Source organism: Nicotiana tomentosiformis, chromosome 1 (assembly GCF_000390325.3).
Source record: "Nicotiana tomentosiformis chromosome 1, ASM39032v3, whole genome shotgun sequence".
NCBI lineage: Eukaryota > Viridiplantae > Streptophyta > Magnoliopsida > Solanales > Solanaceae > Nicotiana > Nicotiana tomentosiformis.
Genome location: NC_090812.1, coordinates 141,050,534 through 141,074,821, shown reverse-complemented (window position 1 = coordinate 141,074,821; position 24,288 = coordinate 141,050,534). Strand labels below are relative to the sequence as shown.

Genomic DNA, 24,288 nt, shown 5'->3' with positions numbered 1-24,288 from the left:
TTCTAGTTACAACCTTATAGGATGCGGCTTCAACCCATTTCGTGAAGTAGTCTATAGCCACTAGAATGAACCTGTGTCTGTTTGAAGCGGCGGGTTCAATTGGCTCGATGACATCCATACCCCAACCAGAGAAAGGCCAGGGCAAACTTGTTGCATTGAGTTTATTGGGCGACACTCGTACCATATCAGCATGTATCTGGCATTGGTGACACTTTTGAACATATTTGAGGCAGTATGTTTCCATAGTCATCCGAAAATACCCTGCTCTTAATATCTTCTTGGCCAGAACAAAACCGTTCATGTGGGGTTTGTAATTTTTGGCATGTATTTCCTTGAGCAATCTAGACGTCTCTTAGGCATTGACGCATCGCAACAATCCCAAATCAGGAGTCCTTCTATACAGAATTCCTCTGCTCTGAAAAAAATGGTTGGCCAATCTTCGAAGCGTGCGCTTCTGAGTATGGGTAGCACTCTCTGGATATTCTCCATTTTCCAAGTATTCCTTGATTTCTTGGAACCGTGGATTTCCGTCAATCACTTCTTCAACATGAGCACAATATACGGGCTGCTTATGAATTCCTATTAGGATAGGATCGATGAAATTCTTGTGTGGGTGTTGTATCATGGAAGACAAAGTGGCTAATGCATCTGCAAACTCATTGTAAATCCCTGGAACATATTTGAATTCTATCTTTGTGAACCTCTTTATCAGCTCTTGTGCACAGTGCAAGTATGGCAATATTTTGGTGTTCTTCGTAGCCCATTCTCCTAGAACCTGGTGCACCAACAGCATCTGAATATCCGATTACCAGCAACTCCTGAACGTTCATGTCAATGGCCAACCTGAAACCCAAGATGCAGGCCTCATATTCCGCCATATTGTTGGTGCACGAAAACTTGAGTTTTGCGGATATCGGATAGTGTTGACCGGTTTTTGATACTAAGACAGCTCCGATACCCACTCCCTTGAAGTTTGCTACTTCGTCAAAGAACATCCTCCAACCATCGTATGACTCAATAATATCTTCTCCTACAAACGATACCTCCTCGTCAGGAAAATATGTTTTCAATGGTTTGTATTCTCCGTCTACGGTATTTTCTGCCAAGTGATCTGCCAATGCTTTCCCCTTGACTGCCTTCTGAGTTACATAGACGATGTCGAACTCATTCAGCAATATTTTCCACTTTTCTAACTTACCCGTGGCATGGGTTTCTGAAATATGTATTTCAGCGGATCCATCCTTGATAAGACATATATAGTGTACGCACATAAATAATATCTCAACTTATGGTCTATCCATGTCAAAGCACAGGAAGTGCGTTCCAACAAAGAGTACCGGGCTTTGTAAGGCGTGAACTTCTTGCTCAGATAATATATCGTCTGCTCCTTCCTTCCAGTTTCATCATGTTATTCTAAAACGCAACCAAAATCCCCAACTAACACAGACAAATAAAGTAGCAGAGGTCTTCCTAGTTCTGGTGGGACAAACATGGGCAGTTTAGATAAATACTCCTTGATTTTGTCGAAGGCTTTCTGGCATTCCTCAGTCCAGCTTGTCACAACATCTTTCCTTAGCATTCTAAAGATTGGCTCACATATCACCATTGATTGTGCTATAAAGTGGCTGATGTAATTGAGGAGCCCTAGAAAACTCATCACATCTTTCTTATTCTTTGGAGGAGGTAGGCCCTCGATAGCTTTGATTTTTGATGGGTCTAGCTCAATACCTCAGCGGCTGACGATGAAACCTAACAATTTTCTAGCAGGAACTCCAAAGGCACACTTTGTAGGGTTCAACTTCAAGTTGTATTTTCGAAGCCGATCAAAAACTTTCTTCAGGTATGCTATGAGATTCGAACTCCTTTTAGATTTGATGATAACATCATCTACGTACACCTCTATTTCCTTGTGTATCATGTCGTGGAAGATAGTTATCATGGCCCTCATGTAGGTGGCCCCAGCATTCTTTAAACCAAACATCATCATTTTGTAATAATATATTCCCCATGGTGTGATAAAGGCGGTCTTTTTGGCATCCTCTTCATCCATCCAAATCTGGTGGCATCCTCCGAAGCAATCCACAAAGGATTGGAGTTCATGCTTGGCGCATTTTTTAATCAGTATGTATATGTTAGGCAGTGGGAAATAATCCTTAGGACTTGCTCTGTTCAGATCTTAGTAATCGACACATACTCTAACTTTCCCATCTTACTTTGGAACTGGCACTATGTTGGCCAACCAGGTCGGGTATTCGACCACTCGGGGAACCTTGGCTTTGACTTGCTTGGTGACCTCCTCTTTTATCTTCAAACTCATATCTGGCTTGAACTTTCTGAGCTTCTTCTTCACCGGTGGACACATGGGATTGATGGGTAGCTTGTGAGCTATTATGGATGTGCTTAAACCAGTCATATCGTCGTAGGACCATGCAAAGATGTCTTCATACTCCTTCAAAAATCTGATATACTCTTCTTTCTCTGACGGTGATAGATGAATTCTTACACAAGTTTCTTTGACTATTTCGGAATCCCATAAGTTAACGGCCTCAGTTTCCTCCAAATTAGACTTGGGTTTGTTTTCAAAATTCTCTACTTCTTTGATGATTTCCTCAGGTATTATATCATCTTCCAGATCTTCTGAGTCAATGTTCCTTATGTTGCGTTATCTCATTACATGTCAGAGTTGTAGGTTCATCTGAATATGTAATAATTATGCTGAAATGAATGTAGAAAGATAATAATAAATATGAAAAGCAATAATGCATTAAAACTTTAAGATGTCAACAAATATGACTCGATGGCTCGAGTAATTATTTCAAAACAAAATACTGAAAATGTCTTAAATGCTCAAAATTATTTGAAAGTAATTCATGCTAATTTTCCAGGCTACCCAGGAACTCGGCGAGCCCGGGACGGTGCATCGGTCCAGTTATTGAGAACGGATCCTTCTTCCATTATTTGAATAGTATGGTCTTCCTCCTCCTCCTCCTCCCCAACGATTGCACTACAGCTCATGTCTTCTTTATCTAGAAACAAGTCCCTCATGCCGACCAAAACCTCATCTTGCTCAGATACCCACATCATGTCAACCTGATGGAATGTCTGGTGCAGCGGTGGTACGGGTTGTTCCAGTGGATAATAAGGGGCACACCATGGCGGTGTCCAATCCTGACATTCTTGCCGTGTATATTCATATTCGATTCCAAAGGTCGTGCCATGGTATTGTAGTTGTACGGGTTTGGTAATCCCCTGAAGCTTTTTGCCAAGACCCTTACCTTGTTCATATCCCGTCCATAACAATATGCTTTTTATCTTCTTGCTCTACTATCGGTCCTTCTCAATTGCTTTTACCCATTCAATATGGTGATATGTTTCTCCGCCTAACTTCCTCCTATTTTGGATGACTGGAACGGTCTGATTAGTGTAGATGGGGTTGTTTCCATCTCCATGAATGATCACCTCCTGATGATTCCCCTCAAACTTCACAGCCTGGTGCAGAGTTGAAGCCATTGCCCCAGCTGTATGTATCCATGGTCGTCCCAACAATAGATTGTAAGTAGCATATATATATCTAGCACTTGGAACTCAACATCAAACCAAGTTAGACCCATCTGTAGATCGAGGTTGATCTCTCCCATAGTGGCTCTCTGAGATCCATCGAACGTTTTCACATTCATGCTTCCCATTCGTATCTCGTGTAGGCCTTTACCCAATCTCTTTGGAGTGGTTAGTGGGCATATGTTCAGACTCGAACTTCCATCTATCAAGACCCTAGCGATGAACTTATCCTCTTATTGCACTGTGATGTGCAATGCCCTATTGTGACTCAGTCCTTCTGGTGGTAACTCATCTTCGTGGAAAGTGATTTTGTGGCTTTCCAGTACATGTCCAACCATGTTAGCCATCTCTCCACTAGTGATGCCAGCGGGTACATAAGCTTCACTTAACATCTTCATCAAAGCATTCTTGTGCGCGTCTGAGTTTTGCAACAGTGATAAGATGGATATCTAAGCAGGAGTCTTGTTCCGATGGTCAACAACAGAGTACTCCCTTGCTTGTATCTTCCTCCAGATATCGTCAGTGCCAGTCTCAATAACAGGTGGCTTAGGTGTATCTTCTTTGCTCGTTCCTCCAAGATTTTCAAGTGTGTAAACTCTGTCAGTCCTAGTCATACCTTGCGCACCACTTGCTTCTTCCATTTTGTCTTTTCCCTTTCTCCTTGCTTCCGCAACATAATCCCACGGGATGGCATCAGACTCGTAAGATGGTGTGGGAGCTACCATTATAGTGAAAGGTGTAGCTACCTCAACTTTAAATGGCGTCTGGGTTTGAACCACAACTGGCGTGAGGGTGACAGGAGATGTTTTAGGAGCGTCTCCCTCTTGAATGAGTCCAATGGACCCTTCCTGATCCCACTCCTCATCAGTTTTTATCACGTTCACTCTCTCACCCCTGTGATCCGGGAGAGGGTTGTTGCAAACATTTGGTGTAGCTTCCTTTTCTTGTATAACCTTAGTGTTGATTAGCGTCTGAATTTTGTCTTTCAATGTGCGGCACTCCTCAATGGTATGACCTTTTATGCCTGAATGATAAGGACATGTTTTGTTAGGTTTGATCCATTGGGAGGGATTTTCCACAACAACAACAGGAATAGGGGTGACGTAACCAATGGCCTTCAGTCTCTCATATAGTTGTGCTATGGGTTCAACAATTAGAGAGTACTATCTAGGTGGTCTGCGGTCGAAATTAGGACGCGACTTTGGGTAGTATTGGTGGGCGGGTGGAGGTGAATGGTAATATGCAGGTTGAGTGTTGTAGATATGATAGGTGGTGGAAGGGTATTGGTATTTTAGGGGTGAGGGTTGATATGTGGATGGAGGTGTTTGGTATGTGAAGGGAGACTTAGGGCCCTGGGCTACCATCACGACACCCACTTCTTTCTTCTTTAAAATACCTCCTAATTGCAAAGCTTTATTTGTGGCTTGCAGTGCCTCGAAATTGGTTACCATACTATTCTTAATTCCTTCTTCTATTCTTACTCCTAGCTTGATGATGTCGAAGAACTTGTGATTTTCAATGACCATCAACCTTTCATAATACTATGGATCTTGAGCTCTAACAAAGAACTTGTTCATTTGTTCTTCTTCAAGTGCCGGCCTTACCAATGCAGCCTCTGATCTCTAACGAGTAGCATACTCACGGAAGGTTTCTATCGGCTTCTTCTTGAGGTTTTGAATGAAGAAAATATCTGGCACATTTTCCGTGTTGAACCTGAATCTATCCACAAAATCTGATGCCATACTCACCCAATTAACCCACTTCTTTGGGTTTTGACTTATGTACCAAGACAAAGCGTCCCCTATAAGGCTTTGCATGAACCGTTTTATGTGGATTTGTTCATTTTTCCCATTCCTACAAGCTTGTCTCAATATGTTCTCAGATGCACCTTCGGATCACCAGTACCATCAAATATTTCGAACTTGGGAGGTTTGTAACCCTCTAGCAGTTCCACATCCGGTTGAATGCACCGTTCCTCATAGTTTAGACCTTCAACGCCTTTTCCCCCTTCAACCTCTAGACTCTCCGTGTGAGCTTCTTGAGTTCCTCTGTCATGTTTCTAATGAATAGGTCCTTCTCAATTGATTCGGGTATGTATAGGGTTTGTTGCGGGGTAAGGGGTAAGGTTTACACATATATCGGGTTGCTTTGATGAATTCCCGGAACTTGGGTATATGGGTGGTCATTGGTCGAGTTTTGGGGATCGGGAGTGGGTTGTGGTGGGTTTTGGGGATTGTGATAAGTGGTGGTTTACGGGTATTGAGATGGATGATGGTGATGGTGTTGAGGGGTTGGCACTAAAGGCGGGTTAAGGTTTTGGGGAGGTGCGGGATTATGATGCTGGTGTTGTGCGGGAAGATTCGGAACAATGGGTGGTGGATTCTGATTTTGTGCATTTTGTGGTGGTGTTTGGTTTTGGGTAGTCGGGTTTTGCTGGTGGATGTCGAGAACATTGAGAATGAGGGAGAATTTTGCCAGATTTCGGACCTGCTCAAGCTCGCCCTGTAATTCCAAGATTTTCTATTCCAAACGTAAGACCAACTCATTCTGCCCCGAGTACTTCTGCCATCTGAAGTTTCAACATTTTCTGTTATAGCAGCATTGTCTTTCCTGATACCGCTTAAATCATCCATTTTCTATTTACCCTTGCTTTTACTTTTCAGGTCGTTGGTGGAGGAGGAGGTGGAGGACCTCTGGATATAGTGTGGTATGTTTATGATGCCAGTATGCACGAACCAACCTTTGAGAATGGGAATAATCAAAAAAAAAAGCAAAAAGATAACCAAGTCAGTAAGGTGAAATAAAAGAGTGTTCGCAATATTTAAACATGTTTCACAAAATCATGTAATAATTCGCGTCCTAATTTGGGGGACCTCATTGTGCTTGAGGTAGGCCTAAGCGACACATAGACTTGGAGAAAATTGATGTCAACTTTGCATCATTTCATTAATGCAAAAATAGGCCAAACAAGCTTTCACTAAATCGATAATAATAATAAAGTCACTAATGGCATCAAGCCTTATTACATCGAAATCTAATCTAAGCTAGAAAGCAGTAAAGAACATTATCTCCTAATCTAATGGTCCCTGAAGGACCTTCTCTATGCTTGGCTCTTTTGATCCCATCAATCAAGTTTTCCAGGTCGCACATATCCAACAGTAAGTAAGCTTTTGCTAGATTCTCTCCCTCATTGTTGTTCATGCCTTGACAATCCAAGAGTCTCATTCTCATCTTCCCTTTTAACTCCATCAGTCCTTGTTCCAGGTATTCCAATCTTTCCGTTGACTTAGTGGCAATCTCCTTCTATTCTATTATCGCATCCATGTTCACTTTGTGCTTCTCCAGATGTTTTGCTTCGGACTCGAACACCCTTTTGCGTAGCCTCTTGTACTTCACCTGTGCCTCAGCCACTTCATCTATGATCCTATCCTTCAGGTTGACTCCTGGTTTGACGTCCCCAGCTACGTCGTCTTCCAGCCATGATAGATAGTAGTACATATGACCGGTGTGATACCTGTCTAGCTCAATAGTCTCTCCTTCCACAATAATCTTTTAGTTCCACATGTGTTTCGCTTCAAACTTGAACGGGATGACATCTCCCTTGAAATCTGCCTTGTACTGGACCATGTTGGAAACCCGAGGTATGACTTGTTTTCTTCCTGCTTATCTCATTACCCTTATAGGAGCATAAGGGTAGATACCTCGCAGCCCGATCAATACCAAATGAGTAGTCGCCATTGACCTGATGATGAACTCACTACTAGGAAACCATTCAAACATCCAATGCACTTGCTCGTCTGTCAAATTACTAAAGAAACGCACTCAACTTACATTATTTCCAGGTTTTGCAAACTTGTCTGGAGTAAATGTCATTCTCTTTGGGTGATGGTTGGCTATGTAGTCATTTAGTGTCCTTCGTAGAAGTTGTTGATGATACTCACCCCTCTGAAAGTGTTCCAGCATCCAGACTTGTAGTAATAGGTTGCAACCCTCAAAGTGGCCGAACCTACGCCTACACCGATCTAGAGCACGTTACATCTCAGCTAAGATCATTGGGATGATAGTATAAGTTTGTCCTTCGATACCATCCATTAAGTTCCTGGCAACCATGGCTAAGCGAGTATGATTTCTTCCCTCTTTCATTGGAAAGATCAACAACCCCAGGAAGCAGACAATGAAAACATAAACACGGCGATGCACCCATCCCAAAGAGGTAATGGCTAGTTCATCATGATGAAGACGATATGACTTGCTATGCCCATAATGCTCGTAAAGAAACTCAAAAGGGATGTATGATTTCTTCAGACATAGCAGTTCATCATTCTTCTTGAAACCCAACATTTTCAGAAAATCGTGGGGAGTGCGATTCTCTGGTACTAGCAGTCCCGGACCATCCCATGGTAAGAAACCCCTTATTATTTCTAGGAGAGGGGTCATTTCTATATCGTCGAACCGAAAATCAGCTCATTTCTCATTCCAGAATATAGTAGAATCAATTCCCTATTTGGTTGAATGTTCAGCAAAGATGACAGGTCACCAAGTACTCTCCTCACATGATTCTTGTCACAAGGCGCAAGGTCTTTCCACCAGTCAAGTAGCAGAGGCAGGATATTCTGGACCATACAGAACCTGGAGATTTCGTGCTTCATTTTTTGCAAACAAACAAAGGTTAGCTATTTTCCCCTCCAGATTTGACTGCTTACGCAATAATGATCAACATGTTGGCACATTTTCTCCAACTAATGCAAATAATATAACAGTATCCATTGGGATTGTGGAAATACAGTCGGACTTTGGACAAGGTTTATCTTAGCAGGTTGTTACGTTAACAACACTTCAACCCGTACTAGGTTGAGCATGATGCATGTACATTTCAAATTGGAGTAGGGTTTCTAGAAGGGTCTAGACGGGTACTCCCAATTGGACAACTTGGGAGGGAAAGGCATGAGACCGTCGATTGTACCGTTGATCGACTAGTCTACCGCAAATAAGCCTTTTCGATTTAAAAGGGTGATTTCATGAAAGCGCGGACACTCATCAAGAGGCACTATGTTGATAATTGGCACGAATGGAGTATGATGCTGAACATGCTTTATGCACAAATAATGATACATTGCCAAGTATTTTCACGATAAAAGTACATAAAAGAAGTAAATAAAATAGCAAAAGTGAACATGAAAAGAAGAGAAAAGAAAGGAAAGACAAAAGAAAGAAGTCAGTTTAGCTCATGAAAATATGTGAGAACGTAATGAAGCAGGCATGGAAATAGGTATGGGAGAGTCATAATGTAGTAGTCTTATACAAGATGATGGAGATGGAGAGAGGTCGTACATGTCATAGCAATTTAAAACAAATAAGGGAAGGGATGTGCACGTCATAGCAGTTTAAAGCAATTAAGGGTGAATAAGGAAAGGGATGTGCATGTAATAGCATTTTAAAACAAATAAAGGTGAATAAGGAAAGGGATGTGCATGTAATAGCACTTTAAAAAAAATAAAAGAAAGTAATCCGCAGAGTCGCCATGCTGTCGTGTCCCGTTTTCTCATGAAAACGAGTTTCGACATGTGACAACTCTTTTTAAATGGTATATTGAAAGAGAAGAGTCGCCACCAAACGATTTTAAGGTGTGTTAGGGCACCAGTTTGCAAATAACTCTATTTGACTAGTCAACGCCACCAAAGATCGGGTAAGGGCTTAAATTACCTCAAAGAGAAGTGTTAGTCACTCTTCGAGGTCCATAACTGTGGGTCCCGGCCTATCTTTAGACTATGTGGATTATGTAATTAAGCTAGGAGATCAAATAAATAGAAGGGAAAATCAGAAGTTGTGGAGTCTTATTAAAATATATGAGAATCGGTACAAGTCTTAATAACTACAAAGGTACAAACTATATTGATCTATGTTGAATGACTAAGTGTAAATAACACGCACATAAAAAAGGAAGAGGGGGCCCTAAGTTTTTTAGCCTAAAGGATCACCTCGTGTAACATAAATAATACTTCGCATCTCTCTTAAGGTAGAGGTTGCTCGTATTATTCAGCGGGCACAGACTATCATCTCCTGCTACCCGATTATTATGTTGAAGTTGTGTACCTAAAGGAATTTTAATTCAATTATAAGTTGTTCCCTATGCGTGCACTACCCGTCCCATGCCTATGGTCCAGGAGGCTTTGGACCTACTATCAGGTGGTTCTAGACTTTATTTAGGTTGCTCAAAATGATAAAACTAGGCGACATTCTAAACAGATGGGACAGCATACATTAGCAATAAAAGGCTCAAGTTAACCTCCACACATAAGCATGAAAGCACGCAAACAGATCTATGGTTAGGCAGTAGACAGAATTAAGACGTATTAGAATCATTAAGTCCAATAGGCATAATTTCTAAATGATTCCAGCATTTTACAGGCAGTGTTGTAATTTCTGGATACGTGTACGCAGATTAGAGCGTTACAAGTCCTATAGATAGGATATCTAATCGTTTGCATAATAAGGTGGTGAAAACAATCCCTTAATTCTGAATTACCAATGCTGATTTTATGGATATGCGTCTTAGGCAAGTGACAGTACCTTATAGTCATGTTCTCTAATAGTCGCATGATTAGGCAGTGAAGTCGCTTGAAAACACCGGATAAACACCCTATAGGCAGGATTTCTAACAATTAGACTTGATTTTATAACACTTTATCCCTATAGGCAAGTTATCTAAGTGAGGCAGTACAAAAGCAGCATGAAACAGTTGATTAATTATTAAACCTTATAGCCATGGTATCTAGATTGGCAAAAGCATTGCATTATTGTATCCTATAGGCATATTATTTAAGAACGTTAAATAGCGGACATGGTAATAAGTATAGCATATTTTGAAAAGTTAAGTGAAGTGTGTGCATGATTCCTATAGGCACAATTCCTATTAGTGTGCAACACAAGCTAAACGAAACAAATAAGGCATGCTGGATGTAATAGCAAATAAAACACATAAACCCTATAGGCATGTTTTCTACCCATTCATGTAAGTATTAGAATACCCACAGTCCCCTTTTATTAACTTCCCCATCATTCGTTATTACAAGTTATTACAGCATGAATGAAATAATCAAATATGAATAATTACAGAACAAACCACTATGGGCCCAATGATAGGCCCAGTACAGATGACCTAGTGCTTTTCTAGGCCTCCGACATGTCCAATAGACTCAAAAACCCAGCTCATAAGACCTGTAGTAAGTCTGACTCCAACAGCCAAGCCCAAAAGTAACAGACTATATATTGAACTAACTAACCCAGGAAGGAAGCCCACACACTTATTTTCTTAAAGCTGTAAAGCTAAGTATCACCAAGATGTATAGACAAAAATATGTGACATATTGGCAGGACACACACAAGACGAATTCATTCTTTGCATTTTAAGGGGACATGATTGATTATCCTGGGATAACAGACTCTTCCGAATAAAGTTTCAAACACTAGCATGGTCAAAAACAGCTTAAGGCAATTTTTAAATAGGGGATCTGATAATGAAAAGCTAAGGGAGCAATAAAGAACAGCCTCAAAGTAGTAAGTTCAACATTGAAATTAACAGTATAGGTTCATGGTCGAGCAATTACTTAACGAGAGAAAGTTATCATAGTACAAGAGACAATATCAAACAGTAAGAGAAGCGAGCATCAAATCTAATACTATTTTTCCATGTATGGTGAAAGAAGGTCAATTGTAAAATTTATTCCTAAGGTCTGAACTGGTACTAAGGAGTGCATGATTGAGCAAATCAGCAAACACACAAAAGAATCACAAATACAAAATAACAGGTCCTCATGAACGGTAGGACCAAAAGAGCAACAAGTTAGGCATGGACTAAATTACTTCCTAAGCATGAATTTGGTTGACATAACAATCCAGGATAGGGTAGGAAAGCAGGATTGACAACAAACATCAGCATAACATAGCAAACTAAACAGGTTTAGTAAAGCCAGAATTCTCAATATGCAAAGACACATTAATAGCTAGATTGTCACATAAAGGCTGGATACTACATTTTCACCTTACAGACTATAAATATTATTAAATAGCCCAGGATTGAACTAAGCATGGAACACACAATAAAGCTCACAATTGGCGGACATCACAGTTAAGAATTGGCCGCAGTAGAGTATCAGATACATTAGAACATATGAGTTAGTCTATCGTAAGGATGTAGAACAAAGTAGGGAGGGTAGTAGGTAAGAAGCTGTAAGGCCTCATAAAATTTCGTAAAGGAATTTAAGGTTTTGTATGTCCAAGTATGCTATTTACATGTTACCCACTATGGAGGCTAGAGTACGTCATTTTGTGCAAGGCCTTAGCTCATTGGTTATTAACGAGGCCGCTACAGTTGCCTTGAATTCTAATATGAATTATGGGGAAATGGTGGCGTTCACTCAAGCTACGGAGGATCAAACGTTAAAAAGAAAGACGGAGTAAGATAACAACAAAAAGACCCAGTCCGCGGGCAATTTTAGTGTCTCCTACAGTGGGAGTAATGGTAGAAAGGCAATACATAGGAGAGTGTCATCCAGACCCACGCAATCAGTTGTTCAGTCTTAACTTAGAGCAGTACCATCAGGGCCTGATCAGCAGCGGTGGGGCCATAGTATGCCAGACCAAGGCAATAAGGGATCTAATCAGCAGGTCCAGTCAAGCGGGAACTAACCGCTGCAGTAGAGGCCCCCATGTCCCAAGTGTAGGACGCGTCATCTGGGGGTGTGCCGATGTGGCACTGATGAATGTTTCGGGTGCGGAGTCAAGGGTCATCAGCTAAGGCACTGCCCCAACAACCAAGGAACAACAAGTAAGTCCCCCAACTAGATGTGGGCATAAAATCCGAAAAATCGAATTCCAAACCGGACCAAATTAATTCGGTATTTCGATTTTCAGTTTTTTCGGTATTTCAGTATAATTTGGTATTAAATTTTTGGTATTTTGGTATAACGATATGGTCCTCGGTATTAAGATCTTGAAATTTCGGTATACCGAAATACCGAATTTTTGAAGAATTTCATGTGCTTCCTAATTCTTATCCTAGTCCTATACTGCCCTAGCCTTATCCAAAATTTTAAGTTTGTATCTCTAGCCCAATAAGACTAAGCCCAACTCTCTTACTCTCTTAGTCTCTTTCCCTAGTTTCACTATAGGAATTAGAATTAGGTTTCTCTCCACTCTCAGCTCTCAAGTGTCAAGAAAGAAGTGAACAGATCGGTTGTGACTTGTGAGCCTGTGACTGCGACTGCGGTATGGGAGTGCGATAGAGACGGCGTCACAATGTGGCTGAGCAAGATAGTGAAGTCACCACGTGATTTAGGGTATTTGCTCTGCTCATTCAACATGAACCTTGTTATGATCATCAAATCAGTCCTATGAGCATCCGCTGCATCATCCATGGCTAGCTCACTCTTCCTTTACTGATTAAAGTATAATATGTTGATTGGTATTGGGGTTTTAAGATTATGGAAAGCATTAAAAATGTATTACTGCACTCAGTTTTCTTTAAGGCGTATGTTTATTTTGATGTTTATTCAAAAAGTATAATTTCTTAGTGGAAAACATCCTCAGCTAAGTTGCAATGCTTTTATTTTTCGAAAAAACTGGATCCTTGATGCTTAAATGTATACTTAATTCATGTTGAGAGTTTCTTTTTTTTTGCAGCTTGCTAGCGGATAAATTGGAGAGTAAATCTCATAAGTTGAGATAAAGGAAGCTTAGACGATTAAAGGCATCGGTGCAGATTTCTTGTATTGTCCTTCAATTTTTTATATCCTTATTTGCTACTTCAAATTTATTACTGGGACTTGCGATCTGTTGAATTATCTTTGAAGAAGAACTGTAAAGTCTTCATTATGTCATGACTCGTGGAGTCTTCATATGACCATTTTAATTAGCTCATATGTACAGTTCATACTTGTTTATTTGAAGAAGAACTGTAATTTCCTTTATTTGAAGAAGAACTGTAATTTCCTTTATCATATGACCATTTCAATATACTTCATATGTATATCATTGGTTTGTATTGAAAGAAGCATCTGAATTTCCATTATTTCTTTGGTTTTGGGGGAAAATATTTATTTTTTTGGAAAGCTTTGGACTTTCTTGGAGATGGTGTAGCAAAATCTTGATCCTTTGTTCTTGTTGTACACCATCTGGCTTGTTTCTGCTTGATTAATGCTTAGGCTCTTAGCACTTAACAGTACGTGACACATGAATATGTATTAAATCGAAACCGTACCGAACCAAACAAAGAAATACCGAACCGTACCGAACTATTTTGGTACGGTATTTGGTATACATAATTGATAAACCGAATACCGAACCGAAATTTTTAAATATCGAATCGAAAATCGAATGCCCACCCCTACTCCAACCCCATTTCCCCGTGTTACATGATGTGTGTGAATGTGTGTGGCCATAAAGTTTTGTGCCATGTATGCTTGACCATGGGATCGTACTTCTTTACATGTTTTGGACCTTCAACCACGTTAGGTTTAACTCATACGGAAATGATAAGATGCAATGGCTATAGGTTTTGGTAGGGTGGGGGATTAGAGGTGTTAACCCAAGCTTATAACACGACTTAAGTGATTAGGAAGGGTGTCTAAGGGGGGTGTTCATATAAGAGAAAGATGTGGGTGAAGGTGTATGCCCTTAGTCACTATATTGGCGTATGTGCATAAGATTTCACATATAAGGAAATGCGATTTTCTTGTAATTTTTCTATATCCAAGTGTGGACAAACGTGTTTAGAATATTTCACGAATGTTGCATGAGGCTAAAGGTCGATACAAGAAATTTGAAGATCATGTTTCGTATTGTCTCTTAAAAGTAGAGATTCAGGAAGAGCAAGAAAAGTTGTGAGGTTCCCACAATGATGTGCTCTAGTATGTCGAATCATGACTGGGTCGAGGAGTTTACTTTCTATAGTGGCATCCAGACTCGTACGGTTTATGAAAATCCTCCAATTGATAATGCAATGCCTAGGATGTCACTGTTGATGTTGTTTTCAAGTCTGTGGTACAATGTGGTGTTATCAATTTATTGTTAGGATCAAATTCTGGGATTCTATGATAGGTGGATAGACCCAGTTACAGGGGAGACTCTGGTGAAATATTTGGAGATTTAGGGAGTTATCTAAATTTTGAAACTACTGGTGTGTGCGAATTAGTAGTTGGGCCACATTGGATGCTAATGGTGAATTTTGACCCTCATTCGAGGACGAATGATCCTAAGTGGGGGAGAATGAAAGGCCCCATAAAATTTCCTAAGCGAATTTAAGGTTTCGTGGTGTCGAGGTAGGCTTACGTGTTTGAAGATTGTAGAAATTCTTTGTGGCTCACAAGCTTATCGTGGCTCAGACCTTTTGGGTTAAACAGTGCATTAGGGAGTTAAAGAAAATCTTCTGAAGCATAGGGCATTTCTGCGGTCGTAGAATTGATCTACGAACCACAGATCTATCGCGAATTAAAGCACAGTGATTGTTGAATTTAAAGGCCATTTCTGCGATCCATTATGCAATCGCATATGCACTTCCCGGACCGTATTTCAGTCATAGAAGAAGTCTGCGGATAGCAGAACTGTAGCAGACTGGATCAGGCGAGTCCAGTTTTTTTAGGCATCATTTTCGCGGCCGTTATACGGGCCGCATATCGATTATGCTGCATGGTCTGCGATCGCAGACCCGATTTTGGCAAGTTTAAGTTTTTGAGATTTTACCCAATCCCATTTTTATAAAAAAGGCTTTGGGAGTCATTTTTAAAGGCTTCATCTGATATTTTTAGAGAGAGGTGAGAGTATCTTAGAGAGAGAAAGAGAAGACCTAGCCATTTGTTCATCAATTCTTGCTCAAGGCTTGAAGAATTCACAAGGATCTTGCTAGGGATTCAAAGATGTAAGAATTTCTTTCCCCAATTCTTCAATTTCGTGTTTGGGAAAAATATAGGTGATTGGGAGTATGATTCTTGGGTGAAAGAGTATTATTTATACATGCATGTACCAATAAGATTTGTGGGACGATTGGTGAGCTCAAATGGGTAAAGATTGGGTTGTGGATTGAAGGAAATCTTGTAGACCTTGTAACAAATTTGCACACATAGTGTTTGATAAAATGCTCAAATGAGCTGGACCATGAACATATTCCTAATTTGTGTTCAATTTTGCTATATCTCTAAATAGATCGAAGTGGCTAGGATTTTCGGAATGTTGTAGTAAACTAAAGGGCTCGAAGCAAGGTATGTTGGCTAAATTTCTCTCCTAAAATTGAATCTCATGATGTCCTTGTAAGTCTCGATTTACTCTTTACAAATTGATTATTTGAATAAGCCTTGTGTCCAAAAGATATATGCTCAATATGTATTCCAAATGTCCTATTATGTTACGTGTTATTTGAAAATATGTTTGAAGCATGGGTTGCATATCTAATTGTTATAACATCAAGTCGTAGCCCAAATAAAATCTATTATGCCAAATTGTGTAAGAAATCTCAATGTGCTTAACGTTCGTACCTGCTCACATGTGGACTTAAAGTCTTGAATAGAAATGCTTTACTATTTATGATCCGTAATGATGTTTGAAAGTGAATAAAGCGAGTATGAGATGTAGAAATGTGGTCATCGTGCCAAGAATGAGAATTATATTTGTGGTCAATAGTGCCAATGAAATGAAAGAATGTGTGAAACATTATGAGATGAGTTTTGACTCCTTTATATAATAATGTCATTAGTGTCCTATGATCACCCATGACTAGTTATGACCATGAACTGTGGCCATTGCCAAAACGAGAATCATGAACTTAGCTAGTGACCCAAGATGACAAAGAGGTATATAATGAGGTGTAAAAGAGACGTCCTATGCTAAATGATGATGAACCTTAAGGAAAGAAATTGGGTCTATGTACCATTGAAATCTACTTAATGATTGGTCATGCATGTGTTAATGCAATAAACTATGTTTCTCCATGATGAGCATGAACATGAAGTGTTCCAATGATCCAGGAACCTATGATGTGTTATGAACCCTATGAAATGTATAGGTATAATGTGTTATGAATCCTATGGACGGTCTATGAAACGCATAGGTATATTGTGTATGGAATCCTATGGACGGTCTATGAAACGCATAGGTATATTGTGTATGGAATCCTATGGACGGTCTATGAAATGCATAGGTGTATCATGTATAAAAGGTATAGGTGTACGGTATGAATAAATACTATGGACGGTCTATGAGACGCATAGGTGTATAATATGACATGTGAACACTAAGAATGGTCTATGAAATGTATGGTCGTAAAACAAGAGAGGGATATGACGGTCTAGTGAGACACATTATTAACGTAGACAATAGGCGCCACTTTTATTGACGTTGTTTGTACATGTTGTTTTAATTACATTATATTATGTATTCCACATATAGTTCATATGGCTCAGTTGATCCTAAAAGAGGTTTAAAATGATGTAGTATAATAAGACCTCAAATTTGAATCTATGGGATATTTCGTAGTTCCTTGATGTCCATTGTTTGCCTCTTATTTGAGTTACCGTATTTTCATATGTTGTCTGTTTGCCTTACATATGAGTACTATTCCACATGTACTCACGCCTCTTTTGTCGGGGGCACTGCATCTTTTAATGGATGCATGTGGTTCCATAGCAGCGACATCCATAAGTGACAGCAGTATATCCTCCTCTCAGCTACTTGGTGAGCCCCATTTCATATTGGGGTCATGCACCTTTTGTTTTCTTATGTATTATATTTTGATGTATAGCCGGGGCCTTGTTGCCGGCATTACCCTAGTACCTTTTGTACCCGTTAGAGACTCCGTAGATATAGTGTGGGTTATTTTTATTTTTGGAAAGGTTAAACTAAAAATGATGTAATCATATCATTTGTTCCACTTTAACTATGATTGTACTATGTTCTGTTTCAAAGACTTGTTAATGGCGTGACTAATGGAAAAAGGACTGGTGTTGTTCACATGACTTCTTACTGACTTATTAATGAAATATATACTTCTCTTTATTCATGGGTGAGTTGGGTAGAAGGCATCTAGTAGGCTTGCTTGGCCGGGTTTACTCGGTTGAGCGCCGATCGCACTTCCCGAGTTCGGGGCGTGACATAAGCATTCAAACACACATATTAAGGTAAACATGTTTAAGAGAGCCAACAATCCTTCATATTAAACACAGGTAATAGTCATATCAGAGTTGGGAATTTTAGGGAAGATCAAATACTATAAAAAGTTCAGAGTCATAAGACAACTTCAGAGCCAATAAGGCCGCATACAGAGATGACATATAAACATATTGACTCACAAAAATTTCAGTGGCATGAGTGTACGGAATACGAACACAAACAAAGGAGAATGAAACTGCGAAGGCCAAGGAAACTTACCTGTTATCAAGTAATAAACAGGTAAACAAGAAGAACAATCTCAACAGTACTCCAAAAATCAACTAAGAGCACAAGAACCCAAAATCTCAGTGCGTTAGAGTTCCCAAGGGTTTCAGATGAACCTCGGGCAGTGCTCGCACCAAGAAAGGTCAATTAGTCAAATTTCGATGGCCTAGGCTCTTAGCCGGCCAAGAGCCAAAGTTCAAAATAATATAGAGTGAAAAAGTAAAAGAATAATAGTGATTAATGTCTCCTTTGGGGAATTTGGGAGAGGGGTTTATATAGTGTTAAATCAGGCGAGTAAACAAGGAAAGAAATCAAGCAAACATAAACCAGAAAAAGGAAAATATTACATGCAATCAGTAGAGTAACTGGTGAAGGGAAAAAATCAAATTCCAAACCCTAATTAGGATTCCTGGGTCGCAAGCCAACAAATAAAGGCGAGAATCACCCTTTTCTCTCATGTATATGGACAAAATATCGTCCAAATTCCATAGATCAAAGTTGATCTAGTCCGATCTCAGAAGGTCATACTTGCCAAAATCGAGCAAGTACTCAATTAATTAAACAGACGCGTACATAATAGCGAGGTATTACGAATAAGGTAAGTGAATCACAGAATGATTTCATATTTTAGGTCGAAATCGGAGAATATTAAGGGAGGCGAGATGCTAGGGTTTCTTAGAAGAGAGGGGGAGTTGAGAGTATTTTGGGGCGGCCGTTTGGGAGGTAATGGGTTAGGGTTTCAGGAGTTTGGGTAATAAAAATAAGGGGGAGGGTGTGGCCCGTTGATCTTTAATAAAAATAAGGGGGAGGGTGTGGCCCGTTGATCTTTGAGATCAACGACCAGGATTTAATGAGTGGCGGATCGGGTTAGCGGACGGGTATAGGGTAGTGGGTCGCTGGTATTGGGTTAGGGGTTATTGGGCTAAGGTTTGGGGTAATTGGGCCATTAATTTGGTCCAAACAATTGGCTTAGGATTGGGTTGGATTTTAAATACAAGAAATTAAGGGGAAATAGTTAAATAAAATATCAAAAAAACTATTTATGAAACTTAATACTTTAAAATAATAGTTGAAGATTATAAAAATATGAAAAAATTATTTGACCCTGAATAAAATGACAAATGCAATTAATTGTAGAATATAGGCTATTATTGTAAAATTGTGCAAATAGCTCGAAAAATACAAATGTAAGTATATAAAATGAAGTAGAATATTATAATACATACATGTAGGTGTATATAATAAATTTGGATGATTAAGTCATCACAAAATAATTTGAAAGGATAATTAATAAATATTTAAACAATTTAAATGCAAGAGAAAATCAATTTTAAAGACTTTAAAATTATGAAAAATTACTGAAAGTCCTTATATGACTCTTGTAGTCAATACACATACTCATAGTACCATCCTTCTTCTTCACAAATAAAACTGGTGCACCCCAAGGCACACACACTCGGCCTGATAAAGCTCTTATCAAGCAACTCTTGAAGTTGTTCCTTTAACTCTTTCAATTCCGCTAGTGCCATGTGATACGGTGGGATAGAGATGAGCTGAGTGTCTGGCACCAGATCAATACCAAAATCAATATCCCTATAGGGTGGCATGCCCGGTAGGTCTACAGAAAACACATATGGAAAGTCTCTCACTACCGGAACTGACTCAACGGTAGGAGTATTAGCACGAACATCCTTCACAAAGGCCAAATATGCCAGACATCCCTTCCCAACCATTCACTGAGCCTTCAAATATGAAATCACTCTATTGAAAACAAAATCCAAGGAACCTCTCCACTCAACCCTGGCATCGCCAACATCACGGTCTTAGCATGAAAATCCATAATAGCGTGATATGGTGACAACCAATCCGTGCCTAAAATCACGTCAAAATCAACCATGCTAAGTAGTAAAAGATAAACTATACTATCGTCTCTAATCCCCCAATAGTTACCACACACGACCGATACACATGGTACATAATAATAGAACCACCCACCGGTGTAGATACATAAATAGGCATAACTAAAGAATCACGAGCCATATCTAAATAACGAGCAAAGTATGATGACACATATGAATAAGTGGAACTAGGATCAAATAATACCGAAGCATCCTTGTGGCACACTGAAACAATACTTGTGATCACGGCATCATAGGCAACTTCCTCTGGTCTGGCTGGAAATGCGTAGCAACGGGTCTGACCACCACCAAATCGACCTCCCCTTCTAGGGAGGCCTCATGCTAACTATGCCCACCCCTAGCTGGTTACGCGGGTGGAGCAGTTGTTGGAACTGAAATCATAGGCTGCAAGCTCTGCTGTAGAACCCTACTTAGTAGTCTGGGGCAATCTCTCTTAAGATGACTCAAGTCCCCGCACTCAAAACAACCTTTCCTCTGATAGAGTTGTTGACCCTGATGATCTGAATAGCTGCCCGTGGGACCCTGTACAGATGAGGCATGGTAAGAACTTTGTGCCAGCAATGCACTAAATGATGACTGATCTGGGCGTGCACTGTAGGAATTGTGGCTAACTGAGGAACCACGAGGAACATGGCAAGCTGCCTGAACGGGTCCAGAAGAACGACCTCTGTTGTAATGGCTAATCGTCTAGCAATCATGACTGGTCCTACCTAGCATTAGTCGCCACTTCTCGAGCCATACTGAAACATAACTCATAGTTGAGGCCATCGATGAACCTCCTAATCTTCTCCCTCTCAGTGGGAACCAACCATACTGCATGACGAGCTACGCAATGCCTCTCTATGAGTCGGTGGAATAAATTTCTATAAGAAGAGAACTAAGAACTCATGCCATGTAAGTGGTGCTGCATCGGCTGGCCTACTCAACTTAAAAGTATGCCACCATATGTAAGCTACCCATATCAGATGAAAAGTAGTAAATGCAACCCCACTGGTGTCCAAAATACTTGTTGTGCGAAGAATCTACTGACACCTGTCTAGAAAATCCTAAGCATCCTCTAACTCTGCTCTACTGAACTCTCGAGGCTTGAGCCTCCCAAACCGCTCTAGCCTCTTCTGCTCCTCATCACTCATAAGTGGTCCAACTCCGGCCTGAGCAGCAACAACCGACTGAACTGGCAATACACCCGGTATCTGGAGTCCCTGAGCTAGCTGCTCTAGAGTACGGGCGGTAGGGGTCTGGGCACCTCCCACGGCCTATGAAGTGGTTGGTGCAGTTGGAACCGAAACCGTCTGATCTAGGCTCGTGCACACAGTCAAAATCTGGGCTAAGGCCTTTTGAAGGCCAGGAATCATGATGGGCATTGTTGGTGCCTAAGCTGGCCCCGCCGAGTCAACAAAATTCAGTACCTGATCCTCAGCTAGAGTTCTTGGTGGCTCCATAGGTGCTTCTCTAGATGTAGTACGAGCCGCAACTCAGCCTCTACCGCAGCCTTGGCCTCTCGTGACCCTAACTGATGGTATTGGTGTCCGTCTGCTTGATCTGGTCGCATGTGTCCTCAGCATCTATGAGAGAATAGAAGAGTCAAGTTCAGATTTAAGAATAACAAATCCGCACGACAAGAATACAAGAAAGTGAAGTTTCCTAACAATTGGGTAACCTATCAAAGATAAGTACAGACGTCTCCGTACCGATCCACACGACTCTACTAAACTTGCGCATGACTCATAATACCTATGAACCTAGAGCTTTGATACCAACTTGTCATGACCCAAAATTTTAACCCGCCGTGATAGCGCCTAAGACACTTGCTAGGCAAGTTGAACATAACAATGAAGAATCAAAATAATAGAATTTACAGAAATAACATAAGTCTAGAACCTTAATGTAACAAAATACTTCTAATACATGATAAATCTCCTAGAAACTGATAAATATAGAGTCATGAGCTCTAATACGGAAATACAAGTCTGGAATGATCAAGAACAATACTGTCTGAAGTAAGGACAACAGTATATAAGAAAAGAGATGCTAAGACTGCGGTCAAGAATGCAGTTCTATCTCGTCTCTCACCAATCAACTCTACTACTAGACTCGGCTACTGATGACTGGGTTCGACACCTAGATCTGCACAATTAAGTGTAGAGTGTAGCGTGAGTACAACCGACCCAATGTACTCAGCAAGTATCATAGCTAACCTCGGTGAGGTAAAAGAAGCAAGAATTATAAATGATACTTGCTATAACCTGTACAGATTCGTAGGTTCAACAAGTACAGAACAGTAATGTGATCAAGTATTAAGCACAGGAATGACCTATCTGTGTACGTGTGTACAATTACTTAGGTACTCTGCTCAGTCAATGATACGGAATATAAAGATGATATGCAAATAAAGCAGGTAATTAACCATGGAAATTACAAATAAAGATGAAATGCAAAATCCAAAACAAACACTGGTTAGACTTTCCTCAACCTTTCCATTATCGTACCAAACCACTAATCAGTTTTCCTCAATATCCGCATGTACATTATTAAGAGATAAACATGAGAGGGTGACCCTATGGGGGTGGATCCATATTCATACGATGCACTGACAACTCACGTGCTAATAATATCAACTGCAGGGACAACTTACGTGCTTTATGGACAACTCACATGCTAAAAATATCAATATTTGGATTCACACGGATAACTCACGTGCTACATGGACAACTGCATGGATAACTCACGTGTCAATAATCACAATCTGCCCAGTGTGGTCACAGGCTACCAGTCCAGATCATAACACACAAAAAGCAAATATACGAGAATATAGGTACATGATTAATGATTATCAATTTTCATATTCCTAGACCGGTATAAATAACATGTTATAGTGTAGGCACATGCAATGTGTGTTATCACAACTAGAAAAGATAATTTCAGCATGAAATAGCAATTTATCAGGTTCAATCAGAAGAATAACCTCAACAAAATCTAAGACGTTGTACAAATAGTTCATAGAGGGGTACAAATAGGAGAAACATCTCACCTTGAAGCTTAGCAATCAATTCAAAGCACGGTATAGCCTAAGAACTACCCCGAGTATGTAAATATATCCCGGTGTACGCATATGGGATCAACCCACACATATGCGCCACGCATAGCACATAGCTATCGCAAATAATTCAGGCCACTAGTGCATCAACCAAGTTTAGATAAGATACTTATCTCAAACAAGCCAAATCACTCCATTAACAAGCCCTTCCCACGTGAATCAACCTTAGAACGACCTGAATCTAGTCAAATCAACTTAATATAATCAATAAAATCCATAGAAATTGAATCCAAATGATAAAGCTAAGATTTTAACCAAAATCAAAAGTTAATCCAAAAGTCAACCTCGGGCCTGCACCTCGGAACCCGAAAAAATTCACAAGTTTCGAATTCCCATTCAATTACGAGTCCAACCATACTAATTTCGTCCAATTACATATACAAATCGACCCTCAAATCGTTAAATCTCACTCTCCAATACCAAAGCCTAAAATCCCCCAAATTTTAGCTCAAATACACATAGACTAGGTGTAATAATCAATGAGTAATCAATATTTATCAACAAAAGTGATTAAACTTCACTTACCTCTTCGATTGTAGCAAAAACCCTTTCAAAAATTTCCCTTAGCCGAGTACCAAAACTCTCCAAATAAGAAAAACCTTGAAACCCTCGATTATAAAAATCAGCCCAATGATCCCGCATCTGCGGGCCCCAAACGTGCACCTGCAATACCGCTTTTGCGGTCCAAACCTCGCTTCTGCGAACCCAACTTAAATCCCGACCTACCGCTTCTACGGTCAGGTCCCCGCATCTGCGCATCCGCTCTTGCGGAAACTACTCAGCATCTGCGGTCCCTGATCCTCCGGCCCATTCCCGCTTCTGCAGTTCCTTCCTCGCAGAAGCGACTCCGCTTCTGCAGAAACATACACGCATCTGTGATCTCACTGTTTCCAGCATTCTTCTGCTTCTGCGACCACCAGGCCGCTTCTGTGGCCTCACAGGTGCGATTGCACCAGGCATTAGAAATTTCAGCCAAACTCCTAAGTCCAAAGATGACCCGAACTCCATACGAATCACACCCGAGGTCCCCGAGACCCAATCCAAGTATACGAACAAGTCCTAAAATACATTACACACTTACTTAAAGCCTCGAATCAAATCAAAAAATATCAAATCATGAATCGCACCCCAATTCAAGCCTAATGAACTAATGAACTTTCAACCTCTAAAACTAATGTTGAATCATATCAAACCAATTCCGAATGAGCCCAAATTTGGCACACTAGTCATAAATGACACAACAGACCTATTCCAACTCCCAGGACCAAAATCCAAACCCGATATCAATAAAGT

General features: G+C 40.3%; 1 protein-coding gene across 1 annotated transcript; it reads right to left on the bottom strand.

The window, feature by feature from the left end:
- Positions 1 to 352: 352 nt before the first annotated feature.
- LOC138910703 (uncharacterized) lies at positions 353 to 3,510 on the bottom strand. Its single transcript, XM_070201876.1, has 3 exons — positions 3,352 to 3,510; positions 776 to 1,139; positions 353 to 669 (listed from the first exon to the last, which is right to left on the bottom strand). Exons 1-3 carry the CDS (start codon positions 3,508 to 3,510, stop codon positions 353 to 355), a joined length of 840 nt encoding a protein of 279 aa, XP_070057977.1.
- Positions 3,511 to 24,288: the final 20,778 nt, after the last annotated feature.